The sequence below is a fragment of the Fundulus heteroclitus genome, chromosome 10, assembly GCF_011125445.2.
Source record: "Fundulus heteroclitus isolate FHET01 chromosome 10, MU-UCD_Fhet_4.1, whole genome shotgun sequence".
NCBI lineage: Eukaryota > Metazoa > Chordata > Actinopteri > Cyprinodontiformes > Fundulidae > Fundulus > Fundulus heteroclitus.
Window position 1 is genome coordinate 16,564,130 of NC_046370.1, and position 15,658 is coordinate 16,579,787.

At 40.1% G+C, this 15,658-nt stretch overlaps 1 protein-coding gene across 2 annotated transcripts in view; it reads left to right on the plus strand.

Annotated features, from left to right (window-relative positions):
• sema4gb (sema domain, immunoglobulin domain (Ig), transmembrane domain (TM) and short cytoplasmic domain, (semaphorin) 4Gb) overlaps positions 1–15,658 on the plus strand; it is a 42,293-nt gene that overhangs the window by 969 nt on the left and 25,666 nt on the right. For both annotated transcript variants that reach the window (XM_036142116.1, XM_036142117.1), the window contains exon 2: positions 8,560–8,857. In XM_036142116.1, coding sequence (XP_035998009.1) covers positions 8,713–8,857 — 145 coding nt within the window. In that variant the 5' untranslated portion in view covers positions 8,560–8,712. The remainder of the gene's footprint in view (positions 1–8,559; positions 8,858–15,658) is intronic.

Genomic DNA, 15,658 nt, shown 5'->3' on the forward strand with positions numbered 1-15,658 from the left:
GAGGAATAAAATAAACCTCATCAATAACCTTTGCTAACACAGAACATCTTTTTAAAATGGCTTTTAAGGTAAATGACAGAAGTTACCAAACTGATCTCTGGATTAATGAATAAATGTGATACTCTAAAGTCAATCAATCGCAGCCCAAGTACTATTAACAGTAAAATTATGTCGTAACCCTTTTATATTGGAAATAGAAAGAGTTAGTGACATACAAAGCATTGCTAATTCAGTCTGGGCACATTACAAAGTTAGGACAGCAGTGTGTTTAAAGATTTTTTTTCTGTTGTCAAATTTCCGTAGTCAGTTTTTGCTCTTAGTTCAATTTGCAAATAAGTTAAAAGATGTAATTAAATCATAATGTGTATACTCTTTGTACTTCTAACTTTAATGTAAAAAATGGCTCATTGTTTTCTCAAAGCATTTGAGCATAGTTATTCCATTAAATAAAAAAAAAAACACTTTATTAATCCAAAAGAGGAATTAAAATTGTGGGCTCCAAGAAGTTTTATATAAACGTACTATTAATGGTTTATTAAATATAACCATCCAATGCAAATATGTCCATTGCAATATTGTTGGAGCAAGAGGGGGAAGTTGTTCATTTCTTGTGTTGAGAAAGAGTTGTCATCAATTATAAATGATTAAAACTTAAAGGATTCAGAAGGAACTGGATGTTTTAATTCAGGAGAGGATACAGCAGGCTTTGTTCAGTCGCTGTGTTTACTTGTGTAATTTCTTTTCATTTTTTTCCCATTTTCTTTTTCAGTTCATGATGCAAACTTATATAACGCCCAGCCCTGTCCTGTCCTTCTCTTTTAAATGTCAATAACAAAACTGTTAAAAAAATAAATAAACATTCTGTGGCAGATTTTGGGCTTGGTTTGTCTGCTCCCAGACCAACTGTGTCCTTTACCTAGGGCTGGACAATATAGATAAAAATCATATCGATAAAATACAAATCATATTTATTGATAATTATCAAAAAAATTGAAACATATATTTTAAGTGCTGCCCTGGCCATTTTATGTTGTTGCATAGTGACCTATTTTAAGATAAAAAACATTGAATTCAAACACAACCCTTTATTCAACCAACTTTTTACCAAAACTGTAAGTCTTAAAAAAAGAGGAAAAGTACTACACGCGCTGTCTGAACTCTTTGAAGCTTGGTGACTGAGCGTTCCTAGGTCTGTGTTTGTGATTGGTTGGGAGGACTGTATTTACCTACATGATAGGCTAGAATGCAATAGAAAGGAAAACCGCTCTTTTATTTAACTTTTTGTTGACTCCTTTCTATTCAACCACACGTCTATTGATAGATATTGTTATTGAATTATCGTCCAGCCCAACCTGAGCATTGAGAAGTACTCCTTGATCACACACACCTCTGGTTGTGAACACGCCACAAGATCTTACCAAAAACCATGTTGCTCCCATTACTTGTATATTCTGGAAGAATTCAGTAAATTATATATATAAAAAATTTAAACCTATTTCAGTGGTTGATTTCGAAAAGGAAAACTTGTTACTTACAGAGTGACATATCTCAGGTCTTTATTTATGACATCCAAACACATTAATGGAAACTTTAACTGTCAACAAAAATGGTGAAACAAGAGAAAAACGAATCAACTGAACAAACAATGCACATAAGCCAAGGGCACTACTAAAGCAACCTGAGCTCCCTTAGCACCTTAGCAAAATGACCCCAAAATACCTCAGATCTCACTTTGAAAATAAATCATCCTGGATATCCAAACCGATGTGGGATGGGTGATGTGTTAGGAAAAAAAAGAATGCAACATCATTTGATGAAAAGGAAAATGATCAGCCCACAAAGGGTTTAATCTTAAATCAAAGAGAAAGGCAAACTTAAAATCTGATGTGGTAGGCTAGTTCAATTAGCTGTGATGTAATTGTAGAAACTCAAAATGGTCCCCAGTAGTTTGTATGCTCCCCCCCCCCCCAATGTGCTTGTATGCATGCCTGACAACATGCACAGAGGACGGATGGTGTCCTGGGGTATCCTGACCAGGGCATGACCGAGCTACTGGACAGTCTGAGGTGCAGCCTGGTATTGTCAGATGGACCTAAACATGATGTCCCAGAGCTTTCTATTGGATGCCGGATAGGGAAGTATGGAGGCTACTCAGTGGTATTAATTCTCTAATCCTCATTAAGGTTCCTCTTGTTGCATTATCATGCAACAAGAGGAACCCAATACCCACCGCACCAGTGAAGGGTCTAACAATGTGTCTAAGGATTTCCTAACAGGACACCTTCTGGCAACGGCACGTATTGATGTGGAATCCTGGTGGAGAAGGACTGCCTGTGCAACCTCTGTAGGGTCCTGGTATCGCCTCATGCTACCAGAAGTGACACTTACCCTGGTCAAATTACTACTGAAAAGCATTTTTTTTTTAAAAAAAGGATGAGGTAATGTCTTTGGCCTCTACCTGTAAAATAATTCCAGTATTTGGGGTTGTCTCTTTGTTGCCCCCTTTACAGCCAAAACCGATTAACAACCCCCTACTACTGAACTGACCAGATCCATCTTCCAGATGTTTAACTGACTTTATTTTTACTCTCTGATTAAAAAGTGTCCCTTTTTTTTTTTAGCGGTGTAGTGTTAGATGACGTTGTAATTTTTTTGGAAAAATTGAACCTACGGTTGCATTTTTGAATTGAACTCCTGAAAGAAACAAACTTCTTGATAGTATTCTAAGTTACTGAGATGCATTTGTGCCAAACAAATTATTAATATTTTAAAAATGGTTCATGGATTCCCTTATTTCGTCGACCTCGTATGGAAGATTCGGGTGTTTACTCTGGCATTTGAAGAGAGTCTTCACCAAAGCTTTGCCATCTCCTCATGCTCTGAAGACAATTTATTTTAGAGCGTTTGCTGGAAATAAAACGGCAGGGACCAACTATCACTGGATTTAGGTCAAAGTGTCCCTGCAGATCTGTTCAGCTCCGCAAAATTAGCAAACAGGAAGAAACCGAGTAAAAAGGCGTTCAGGCCATCCTGTGTTGCTTTTGTTCGATTCCTCTTTTCTGAAGCCGTGCGCGTCACGTTGTTTTGTGGTCTTTCCAAGGCAGATGTGTTTACCTTTCTCCTCGCGGTGTTAACATGCAACACGCCGTTTTCAGGAGCTTTGCCAACAGAGCACACAATGCCCATGCAGAAGTGTTGAGACATCGGCGTGTTTGTTGCGTGCTGAAGCAGCTGATGGGGGGAAAAAAAACCCACAAGAGAACAGCATCCCGTCAGCGTTTAGTTACCACGGTTTTCCCAGACTGCGGTTCAATGTTTGGCCCGGTCAAAGTCACGTTGCTCTTCCGGTCTCACTCCATGTGTTGAGTTGAAGGGATATGACACTGATTTTTACATATCAAAGTTTGTTTACAGGTCTTGGGGGGCTGTAATGCATGTGTGAAAAAAGCTCTTGGACCTACAAGAAGTTGTGTGAAGGCAGAGAAAGATATTGCCAATGGAATTTGAATTAGCCACTTAAGATGCAAAGAGATGGAGTAGTACAACACTAGGAAACAGGAGTTTTTGCGGCAATGAAAAGTCAAAAATGTCTGATGACCGGCTCTCAGATGGGAAAATAAAATATTTGAAAGACCTGCAGCATATGAACTCTAACGGTCATTATGGAATCTGTGCCCAACTTTGACTTAATATTCATTTAATGGATGTACACCAGATGTTCACCAAACAGGGTTTTTTCTATCCAACAAAGGGTACAGCAAACTTTGCAGTACGATTTGCCTAATGTTCCCCTTGTGGTCCCTTTTTCTTCAGGTCTTCAGCCCACGCTGTAGTAATGTAACCCTTTTCTGCTTGCAGTCACTATCAAAGGGCAGCGTATGTGTGATGGACATATTGCCAAATATTTTAAATTAATAATTCATATGTTTCCTGCAGGATGGGATTTATTGGCAGTGCCAGCGATGGCAATCAAGCGAACAGAGTAGCAGTCCGGATAACATAACTACTCTCGAGTTGAGAAAATGGTCCTTTTCAGTGTCGTTGTGAAGGTTCTCTAAAGGTTACAGTGTACAAGTTGTGGATAACTTACAGGGAACCTTTACTGAACATTTCCCGAGATGTTTGCACCGACGCCGTTAAAACTATGTGAACATTGCCTGGGGGTTCTCCAAATGCCAGAAAATCTGTCATCTTTAAAGGAGCCTTGTCATGTACTATGACTTCACGAATTTCTATGGCAGTAGCTCACTCTGGTTACATACAAAGGTTTTCTGATTAAATTATTGCACCTATTGGCTTATTATATTTTATTTCTGCATTTTACACTTTGCTTTTGCTCCGTTTGTTAGTAAACGAAGCGCTCTTGTGTAGATTTACCACAGCAAGACCATGTGAAAGGAAGTACGATATTGCCACTGATCTCTATTTATTCACTGGATTGCTGATTCGCCGTATATAATACACGTCGCTGTGAAGCCACCAGCCGCCATATTGGTACTCCCTATTTTCCTCCAGTAATTAGGGAATATGTGCACTACAGCATCGAACAACGATGATTTTCTCATGTTCAGGGGGGGGCTTAAGACTTTTAAAATGTCAAATGCCATATACTTTTATGTTATGTACTAACAAGTCATGTGCTGAAATATTTTGCATGTTTTCTCTCTCTCTCTCTCGCTCTCTCTCTCTCTCTCTCTCTCTCTCTCTCTCTCTCTCTCTCTCTCTCTCTCTATATATATATATATATATATATATATATATATATATATATATATATATGTATATGTATGTATATGTATGCTGAAATATTTAGCATGTTTTCTCTCTCTCTCTCTCTCTCTCTCTCTCTCTCTCTATATATATATATATATATATATATATATATGTATATATATATATATGTATATATATATATTTATATATATATATATATATATATATATGTATATATATATATATATGTATATATATATATTTATATATATATACATATATATATATATATATAATGTGTGTGTATATATGTGTGTATATATAAATAACATGCAAAATATTTCAGCACAAGACTTTCTCAGTACTTGATAATGTTAGTACATCCACTGACTGTAAAATTACCTGTGAAACATTTTCCCACAGCCAGAAAACTGCTTTGTTGTTGCAACCAAATCCTATGGGATTCTGTGAGTGTAGGGAGTAGCAAGATGGCGGCCAGTGACTTCAGTTTTTCGGGCCTATCAGCAATCCAGTGAATAAATAGAGATCAGTGGATATTACGCATGCGCGCAACGAGTAAACAAGGAGTCAGCAACGTCCAGCGGACTTCTCTAAAGGAGAAACGCAGGGACCATTTTCCAACAAAGTCTGTGTAAACTTTGTTTCAACCCTTCACGTTTCACACACTGAGCGCTGTTAATGTTGAGACTGAATTTCAGGGAACTTTCACGGAACATTCCTTAAAGGTTCTTTAAAGGTTAGACGACCTACAACCTTCAGAAAACATCCAGGTAGGAGTCCCTAAATATGTGCCTAACTCCTCTGTTAGGCACTGTGTAACCTTTAGGGAATGTTCCTTGAAAGTTCCCAAACTAACCTAAAAGGAACCTTTAGGGAAATGTGCCCTGAACTTTTCTAAAAGTTAGAATATCTATTCAGGTCCTACAGTGTGCAACATTTGGTAAACCTTCCCAGAAACTGCCACTGTTCAAACTAAGCTTCAGGCAACCCTTAGGGAAACTTTGGGGAATGTTCCCTGAGGATGTGTACACTTGATAGTGTTCATAAAAGGCATAGATCGAAGACCAAGGTATAATGAAGTTACACTGGTGAGATGTGATGGTTAAAAACGCTTTGCGCAGACACATTTTCCTTGAATCTGTCACGGCTCTCTGTGTTTAGCTAAACCCGTCACTTTCTCATCTAGCGACTGTCATTTCCCCAGTTAGTCTCAGAGCTTAGCACCCGGGCCGCTAACAGAAAGGTCACGAGCCTCATTGTGCTCCATGCTGCGAGAGATTAGCAGCAGCAGCGACCGTGGCACGCTGATCTGGGCAGTCGCCAGTGTCACTCCTGAGCGGAACAAGATTCACGCCGTTGACCCTTTGATCAGAGGCGAAGAACGCGCAGCCGGGCGGTGATTTCGCTGATGGCTCGGGGCCTAATCTCCGGATTAACCATCATGCTGCTCCGCCGCGCGCGGAGCTAATTAAAAGAGGAACTTTTGTTTTGCAGCATCACATATCCAGGAGAGCATTATTTAATTGTCAACTCCTTTTAAATAATAACAGCTCCTTTGGTTAATTGGCTGTAATCAGAGAGTGATGATGCATACCAGCAAGGAATTGGCAGTTCCTGCTGTCACTTAGGCAAGGCTGTTTCTGCATGACATGCTTTCATTAGCTTTCATTCTGCAGATTGAAAATCCTGTCAAGGTTTTTTTTCTATGGTGACTTAATGCGCACAATGTTTTAAAAAAACAAACAGCGTATAGCATTAAGGCATATATTTTCATCTTCTTGTTGCTTTTGCTGCTTCTCCACAGACAGCACTGTGCAAAAGTCCTTTGCAATTCCTAATTCATTTATTTTGGTTTAATGAGTCAGGCTTTTCTGTAACCTTTTAAAAGTGGTCTTGGCCAGTTGTTCCGCTGTCTTCTAAAGGTCTTTAAAATTTGCTTTTTCATCTAATCATTCTAAGAGAAATGCTCACTCTTTTGTTTGTGAGGCAACCTGACACTAAGATATGAATCATTCAGGCATAAAGCCAGTGCTGTGTCCACACAGAACATTTAGCTCAGAACAAAGTTTTTTTTGGATCTTTAGGGACGTTCCAAAGACGATTAAAAAAAACAACAACAACTGGACTTCAGTTCTTGTAGTTGAAAACATTTCACTCTTCGTCTGAAGAGCTTTACCATCCAAAACTAGTGAGGGGGAATTTCCGAGGCGTAGCGACGTGCCGATCTGCATATCTAACATGCAAATTGACCTCCCCTAACAATGGGGTGTCGTTAGTACTTTTGTTAGCCTGGCTCCCTGTTTGCTCACTTGCTAGAAGGTGTGAATTGTCAACTGCTCCAAAATCGACAACTTCAGCTCGACTGAAATGTGCAGCTTCTCCCATGTGCAAGCCAAATGCCTACTGTACTGGGTAAAAAAAAATAGGGCCAAATGAGACACAGATTGAAGTAATTGGACTAAATAATAAAAGTGTCTTTGGAGGAGTCAAAATAAGGCTGGCAGACCTGAGGACATTGTACCAACAAGAAGGTTAAAACCTGGACGCAACAGGGTGTTAATTTGGCCTTTGTTGCGAAGAGGAGTGAATTACACCAGAAGAATTTTTTCATGGGTACACAGAGAAAGTGGTTTCTCTGGAACTTGTTAGGTGATATTGGTCCATATATCTGTAGACTGTGTGTATATGTTTAGCCTCTTTAGATGAGAGAAATCTCACAATAAAATCAAACTGGTTCTTGTTTTGAAAACAAACTGAAGTTTTTACCCTGATAAAGAAAAGTCGACTAATTAAATGACTAATTAAAAGCCCCAATATAATTCCTTTTATTTCCTTCCCCTTTTTTTTTTTTGCCAAAAATTGCACAGCAAGCTTTCGTGGTCAGGTACATGGACTGGGCTGAAAGTGCTTGGGAGGTGTTGGTTCTGCATTGTATAAAGTTAAACTCAAAATCAATCACACAATTTAGATTGAAAATTACTCTTATTCAACTGAGAAGTTTGTTTCTGATACAAAATGTAAAAGGCTCTCATAAAAAAATATAAAACAAGGCAAACATTTCAATTTAATTCTTTTTTTTTTTTCTATTTTATTTCTATAGCGCCAATTCATTAAACATGTCATCTCAAGGCACTTTCCAAAATCAAATTCAATCAGATTATGTAGATTGGGTCAGATTATACAGATTCAAAACACAAATTTACTCTCTAAGGGAACCCAGCTGATTGCATCAAAGTCTTGACAAGCAGAATTCACTCCTCCTGAAGGAGTGTAGAGCCACAGGGAGAGTCGTCTGCATTGTCCATGGCTTTGCAGCAATCCCTCATACTGAGCATGCATGAAGCGACAGTGGAAAGAAAAACTCCCCATTAACGGGAAGGAAAAACCTCCAGCAGAACCAGGCTCAGTGTGTACGGTCATCTGCCTCGACCGACCTAAACATTTGAAAATTATTTTTTAAATAGGTGTATGGTTAATTCTTGGCCCAACTGCATCAACCCTTAAATGCAGCACATTATTTTAAAATTCCACAATTAGGTCATCCATTTGAAAATTATAAATCACCACAAGAGGCTTCGTAAGTGCTCTATTTGTACTATTAACTGATGATGCTTGATTAAATAAGTGAACCGCATGTTTAAGTGGTGTTAGTGAATCCATCTCCGTATATCACCTCAGATGGTAAACTCTTTCCTCTTTCTCCAGATGATAATGCATTTATCCAAATAACTATGCGTAGTGGTTCCACATCAATAAAACTAAATAAGTATGCTAGATGAATTCACACCATAAATATACTCATTTATCTTTTCTATCCCTGCACAGACGGACTGCCTGGAGGATAATCGGAGTGTGCGTCAGTGGCTGGAATAAGGAGATACACGCTTTGCAGACTCTTGCATTTTTTTATTTTTTTTTTTTTTTTTTGTGTGTCCAACAAATTGAGTGCTGCATTGGACCCGGGTGATTTTGCCAAACATGGGGTCCCAGAAATCAGTTCAGCCCCTCCTGCTCCTGCTGCTGATCCTGATGCTCCTCAACAGTCTGTCTCAGCTGTGGGCGTTTCCCTTCAGCCCCTCACTGGACCTGGACGTCACTCCCAGAACAACGATCTTCTATAAAGGTGGGGGTCAAATGTAGTTTTGGAAACTATGACGTACACGCTTAAGAGAGGCATATGGAGCTGAATTCAGAATATACTGTGCCTCGCCTATACTGGAGCTTTTTCACATTGTGTCGCATTACAACCACAAACTTCATGCTTTTTCTTGTGCTTTTACGTGACTGACCAACACAAACTGATGCATAAGTTTGAAGTTGAGCGAAAATGATACATGATTTTGACAATTTGTTTTTACAAATACAAATCAGAAGTGTGGTGCACTGTTGCACCAAACCCTCCTTTATTTGGAAACCCTAAATACAATCCAGGGCAACAAATTGCCCACAGAAGTTACCTAACAAAGAAAAAAAGACAGTGTGTGAAAATTATTCTCACAACAAATGCTGCTGCTCTGTGAAGGCCTCGTTGGTTTATTAGAGAACAGTAATGAACAAACAGCATCATGAAGACCAAGGAAACAAGACATATCAGGGAGAATGTTAGAAAAACAGGGTTAGGTTATAAAACGGTATCTGCAGGTTTGGACATCTTATGGAGCACTATTCAATCCATCATCTGAAATTGGAAAGACTATGGCACAGCTGCAAACCGACCCAGATATGGCCATCGACCTAAACTGACAGGGTGAACGAGGAGATAAATATTCAGAGAAGCAGACAAGAGATCCACAGCTCAGGTAAGAGGCACTCCACAAATCTGGCCTTCAAGAGGGGCAAGATCCAAAATATTGTTTAGAGGAAGCCTCAAGAAACATGTCTGTATGTGAAGGAGGGTGTTCTGCTCCAATGAGACCAAATCTGAACTTTCTAGCACAGCACATGACCCTTAGATCAAAGCAAAGTGTGACAGAAGGGTCCAAAATACAGTCCAGATCTGAATCCAACTGAAAATCTGTGGGAAGACTTGAAAACCAAAGTAAACATCAACTTTGTCTAAACCTGGGCCATGTTACAAAAAACAATGGGCAAAAAGTTCAGCCTCTATATGAGTAAAAGCTAGTGGAGACATACCTCAAAAAGGTGCCATGCTGTAATTGGTGGTCCTATTAAGCATTGACTTATGGGGTACTGAATATACTATAAATGCATACAAAACAATGTTTAATCTTCCTTACACGTCACAATTATGTTTCACCATTTGCTGGTCTATCACATAAAACCCCAGTGAAATACACAGGTGTGTTTCAGCTCTTTTCCAATGCTCTGAGTGGGTAAATGTTTTAAAAAAATGTTTTTAGCTTGGAGTTATCATAACATAATAATATTTTTTTTTACATGGCTTAACTTTTTCCTAACGAACACAACACCTGGGTAGTACGGAGCTAAACCAGTGACAGCTTGCAGTGATATTGAAAAAGAGATTTGGAGTTGGAAAATCAAACGTTGGAAAATCAAACATTGATAAGTCAAACATTGTTAGAAAGTAAAACGTTATGATGATATCCTTATTTTATGCTGCTGCAGAGATGTTTTCAGTGTCACTGCAGAGCTTCTTCGGCTACACTGTCACTACAATCATTAGGTGTATAAGCTAAAGAAGATATTTATGAAAATAATACCCTTTCTTATGGCAGAGGAGTGGTACTTGAACCGGAGCCTTCCATCAGTTTACTGCATGTAGTTGATGAGGAGTACCGGAAAAACGGAAGGCCAGTGAAGGGGCCTTCAATTTAGCCCCGCCCCCGACGGCAAAACAGTGCCAGCTTGTCGTGACATCCTAGCCGAAGGAACTCTGCAGTGACACTGAAAACATCTGTCATTGCAAAAAGCTGCTGCATAAAATGAGAATATCGTCACAAGTTTCTACTTTCTAACAATGTTTGGACTTTTCAGTGTTTCACGTTTCCTTTATCAATGTTTGATTTCACAAATCTCTTTTTCAATGTGATCGCAAGCTGTCACTGATTTAGCTCCATAAGGGCAGTGCCTCATTTTCTGAACACTGCTTGTTGACAAGCAAATATTGTGGCACCACAACACAAATGCACAAAGCAACTAAAAAAAAAAAAATCAACCTGGCTGTCCCTATGTGTTGCTGCGACTGCCTCCTTGCCTCCTCGTTAAGGAAGTGGCACAGATTCTGAAGTTGGCCCTGAAGACGGTTCCTTCATGCTCAGAGTTATTAATCGCCTCTCTCAAGCCCTGTCCTAGATCACACGGCTCAGCAAACACTTCTAATGAAACAATACACACAGAGCCTTTATAGAAGAGGACCTGATTAGAGCTGGTGCAGAAAATGCTGCTGAATAAGGGGATCTTGGTTGATGAGTACGTATTTATGAAGATCATCAACTCCTCTTACTTCCCTACGCCTCACCTTCCCTTGCACTCTCTCCCTCTTCTTCTAAATGTGGCAGAGGCCAATGTTGTAGCTGCTGAAAGGTGGGAACTCCAGCGCACTAAGCTGAAGTACTACTACACCTGTTTTTACCTTTCTCCACTTTAGTTCTCTGAAGTGACGTTAGAGGAGCACGTGCGTAAGTTAAGTGCTCCTGTGCGGGAGGTCTTGATGGTAAGATGGTATTTTGAAAAGAGGAGGCTTCATGCATTTCAGTAAAAAGGTCTGCCCTTTACAGATTTCTTCCATTTTTTCACCTTTTTTTTTTGCCACACTCGACTGTTTCACGTCATAAGATACGTTTAAAAATCAGATTAAGATAAACCATGCATCTGGAATTTTGGTTTAAAAAATGATTTAATTCAGTAAGGGAAAATACCGTGTTGCCGTGTCCTGTACTTGTTGTTGAACCATGATCACTGGCTGGCAGTACAATGTTCTCCTGGGTTCTTTTGTGACATCCTGGATGAGTTTTTGCTGAGCCCTTTAGTTATTTTTGGCGTATAATGTCTCTTAGCGTGGTTTGCTGGAGTCCCAAAGGTTTAGAAACAGCATTGCGATCCTTTGGGGACGTGATGTGCTGCTATTTCAAGTTACTTGTTGATTCTACTCTTGATGATGATTGTTGATTCTACTCTGGCAGTAATCAGCCCTGGGTGTGGCTTGAAAAACTGAGCTCAGCTTTCCAAAGATAGTGTGAATCAAAATTAATTCATGATTTTCCAAGGGGGGGGGGGGGGGGGGGCATTTTGAAAGGCACTGTATAATCGTTCGAAATGAAATGATGATCTTGAGCCAGGACGAAAATACATCGGAAATACGATTTTGTCCCAGAGCAGACTTCCTCAGCTCATCAAAGTCTTTGCAGTTAATTAATATGGGTCTGATCACTCTGCTTAATAATCTAAAAACAATGCGAATTGTCACTACAGCAAGTGAAGCCTCAAGGTTCACCAAGACACGTTTGTGTCTCTGATTGCGTACATAGGAGGCGGCTCAACTTTTACAGCTCTTGTTGTGAAGCCGTTTTGAATGCACAACTCCATAAAGCACTGAAGCCCTAAAGGATCGTTTAATTATGAAACAAATTGGAAAGACACAGTCACCCGACTTGGACAAATCCATCAGATTAGACTCATTAAGTCGCGCTGGCAGCAATTGTACCCCGCATTAAAGATTACCAAAAATATTGTTGTTTTATTCTATCCCCTCAACTGTTACGCCTTCACTTTCACATTTCTGTCCTTGCTTTGGATTACGGATCATCCTCTATTTTCTCTGAGCTCTTCTCTGTTCTGCAGCCCGAGCCTGTCAGTCACACACAAAAAAAAAAAATCTCTTTTTTTCTCTCTCAGCACTTGTAGAAATTTACCCTTGACCTACTTCTCAATCACAATAGTGCAGGCTGTGTCAGCATGTATTTCATCATCGTCACTGTGTGTTATTTGCGTGTCTGTGTCGTAACGTGTGATCCTTCTGGGAGACGCGTTTTAGTCAAATCTGAACGTCGGTAGCCTCTGCTCCTTCTGAGAAATCCGACGTTACGGATGAGGGGGAGATAACTTTTTCTCTTCTATATGTGATATGTGGGTGTCAATATGGATAGGAGAATCTGTGGGAGGACGTTCATTATGATTGTGAGCTGGCATGAGGGGGCCCTCGTTAATTCGCCGTGTGCTTTAGTGGTGGCCTGCATCAGTGGGAGGACAAGAACATGCTGTATCAGTGGAAGCTCAGATGCATCTCTTGCAGAATCTCTAGAAAATGACTTTAGGTTGGAACAGGCCAAGCCTCCTTCAAAACGCATAACAGTGTTCAAATCGTGTGCAGCTGATGCGATATGGTGTGTGATTTTAACCCCTTTAAGTGGCAATGAACAGGGGTCCTGTTTTTTTTTTCTTCAAAAGAAAAAAGCATTTTTATTAAAATCTTACAGATATTATTATTTATTTTGCTTTGCTTATATTGTTTATGTATATTGCGTGCCGTTTTCAGTATTGCGAAACCGGATGACATGGTAAAATATCAGTTTGTCGTAATCTGGGGGGGAAATATGCAGAACTGCAGGGTTTTTTGCTGTAGTGTTCCTAAATTAGCCGCTTTAATGGTAGTTCGATTAATGTAGTTGTAAACTGTTAATGCATTGATGTTTCCCCGGCACGCTGAGATGGCCGAAGAGGTCCTAGCAATAAGTTCCCACGTGGTTAGCGCCCGTGTTATTTAAGAGGGGGGCAACAGATCCTTGATGATGAACAACTTAATTTTCACAGAAGCGCGGTTTTAGCTGCACCGACTGCAGTAATGCTGAACTATTAATCATGTTAATTGTTTGCGCCATTTAGCTTTCTATGTCCGTGTGTTTTGGCCGTTCACATCCACCGGGAGATCTGCCGTGCTCTGATGTCATGCTAGCACTGACGTGTGATTTTAGCTCAGACTGATCTGATGCTTCACTGACGGCGTGCAGGAAGGCCTGAAATAACGGCAAAGCTATCTGCGATTCGAACAAGTGGGTTATGTTTGACTTTTGGCGTCTGAGATGAAAGACTTGGCTGTCTGTCATCTCATTCTGCAGTCTCCCAGGCTGAAGGAGTCTGGGAAAACACTTTGGCTCTGACACAAGCTCTAATAATAAAGAGCTTGCTCTTGTTTCATTTTTTTTTAACTAGGTGGTAAACTTTGACATGACACAGAGCGATATCTACCTGACACGTTTTATTACCGTGTATTCGTAATAAACCATGGGCCTTAGACTTTAGAGTAATTTAACGTTATCAGAATGTAGTCTATCTGACTGGAAAGATGACTAGCAACAAAAGGAGAGAACCTACAAATGTGTACTTCATGAACACTCTACACACTTACTGTACTGGGAAACAGTGTCATAGCTAGCTAGATTGATCAGTTGATAAATTGGATTTAGGTCTGGACTTTAACTGGAAGCTTCTTACAGATTTTCTTCCAGGATTGCTCATCCTATCAACTCTGACCAGCTTCACTGATGAATGAAAGTATCCCCGTAGCATGACGTTTCCACCACCATGTTTCACAGCAAGGATGGCGTGTTTGGGGTGAGATATAGTGTTTTCCGTCTAAGCCAAAAAGCTCAGTTTTAGTCTCACCTGACATCCATGCTTTAAAGCTTACGTTGCCGTTCCTATGGCCGTTCTTCTTGCTTCTCACGAATAAAGATTTGTAGAGTGCATGAAGAGTTGTCCTATTGACAGATCTTTGAATCTCCTCCAGAAGTGCTAAATACTTCTTGGCTGCATTTCGGATTGCTTATCTCCTGATTTATGCTTTTTTTTTTTTTTTAAAGATACAGTATGTGCGCAGAGTTGAACAAAATCTAACCCAATACGCTTTGTGTTAAGCTAACCAGATGTCGTGTAGTTCATCTAACGTGACCTTCCAAGTAAATGCAGAAATACAGATTTTAACATGATTTCAGCCTCTACATTTTCTGAAAATGAATTCTCTCTGCAGATAACAAAGATCCTAGAGGACTCTTTTATTTTATTTTCTCATTCATGCCAGGGGCAGAATGAGACTTACGTCACACAACTCAAAGTTATGTTGACTAACTCTTAAGCGCCGTTAAGAAATAACGAAACGCTCACGTGACGCAGATAAATTTGACAACATCTGACAGTTCCAACGGTGTCCAAAGAAATCAAATCAAATCAGTATTCCCTTACAGCATTTTTGTCCCGAAACGTCTTAAGCACGTGTGTGTGCTTGCGCGTGCGTCACATGCTCACCGCTGTGGGTCCCGTAAGCAAGTGAGTCACACAGGAAGTCACACAGTCGCTGGCTGTGGTGGCACACGAACAAACATACAGTGGATTATCTGTCATCCAGGACCCCACATGGAGGATTTCATACGCGGCTGAGTCTGAGTTTTCACATTCTGGCTTCACCACCTGTTACGGCTCAGTGTCGAAAACACCAAAACGCACTCCTCACATCTTCCGAGTCAGAAGTTTTTTATTTAAGAGAGGGTTGAAAATGTGTGAGAAAAAAAAAAAAAAGCTTTGGCAGACGTTCCTGTTCTGACCCGTTCGCTCACAATCTTGCGGCTCACAAACACCAGTCACAAGCATATACATACGGGGGGACAACAGGAATAGAAACCAGCCAGGAGACCAAAAGGCTCCTGGCGCTCCCCAGTGCTCTGTTGACTTTCCACATTGATTTTCTGGTAAAGCACAAAGTACAGTGTCTGTTGTATTTATTAAACATTTGCCACAGGCACCAAAGGATCAACCTCCCGTGTTAGTCTGACGCTAATATATTCTTTTAGCTGCTTCCTTTAGGGTTCGCCACAACCTCCAATTCACCCCATCCGCTACGGTTCTAACATTTCCATCGCCTTCTGTTTATGCTGTTCAAGCTCATTTTAAAGCAGACATGTCATGCTTTTCAGTTCTTCCTTTTCACATTTAAATCATTCAGTTGTGGTCT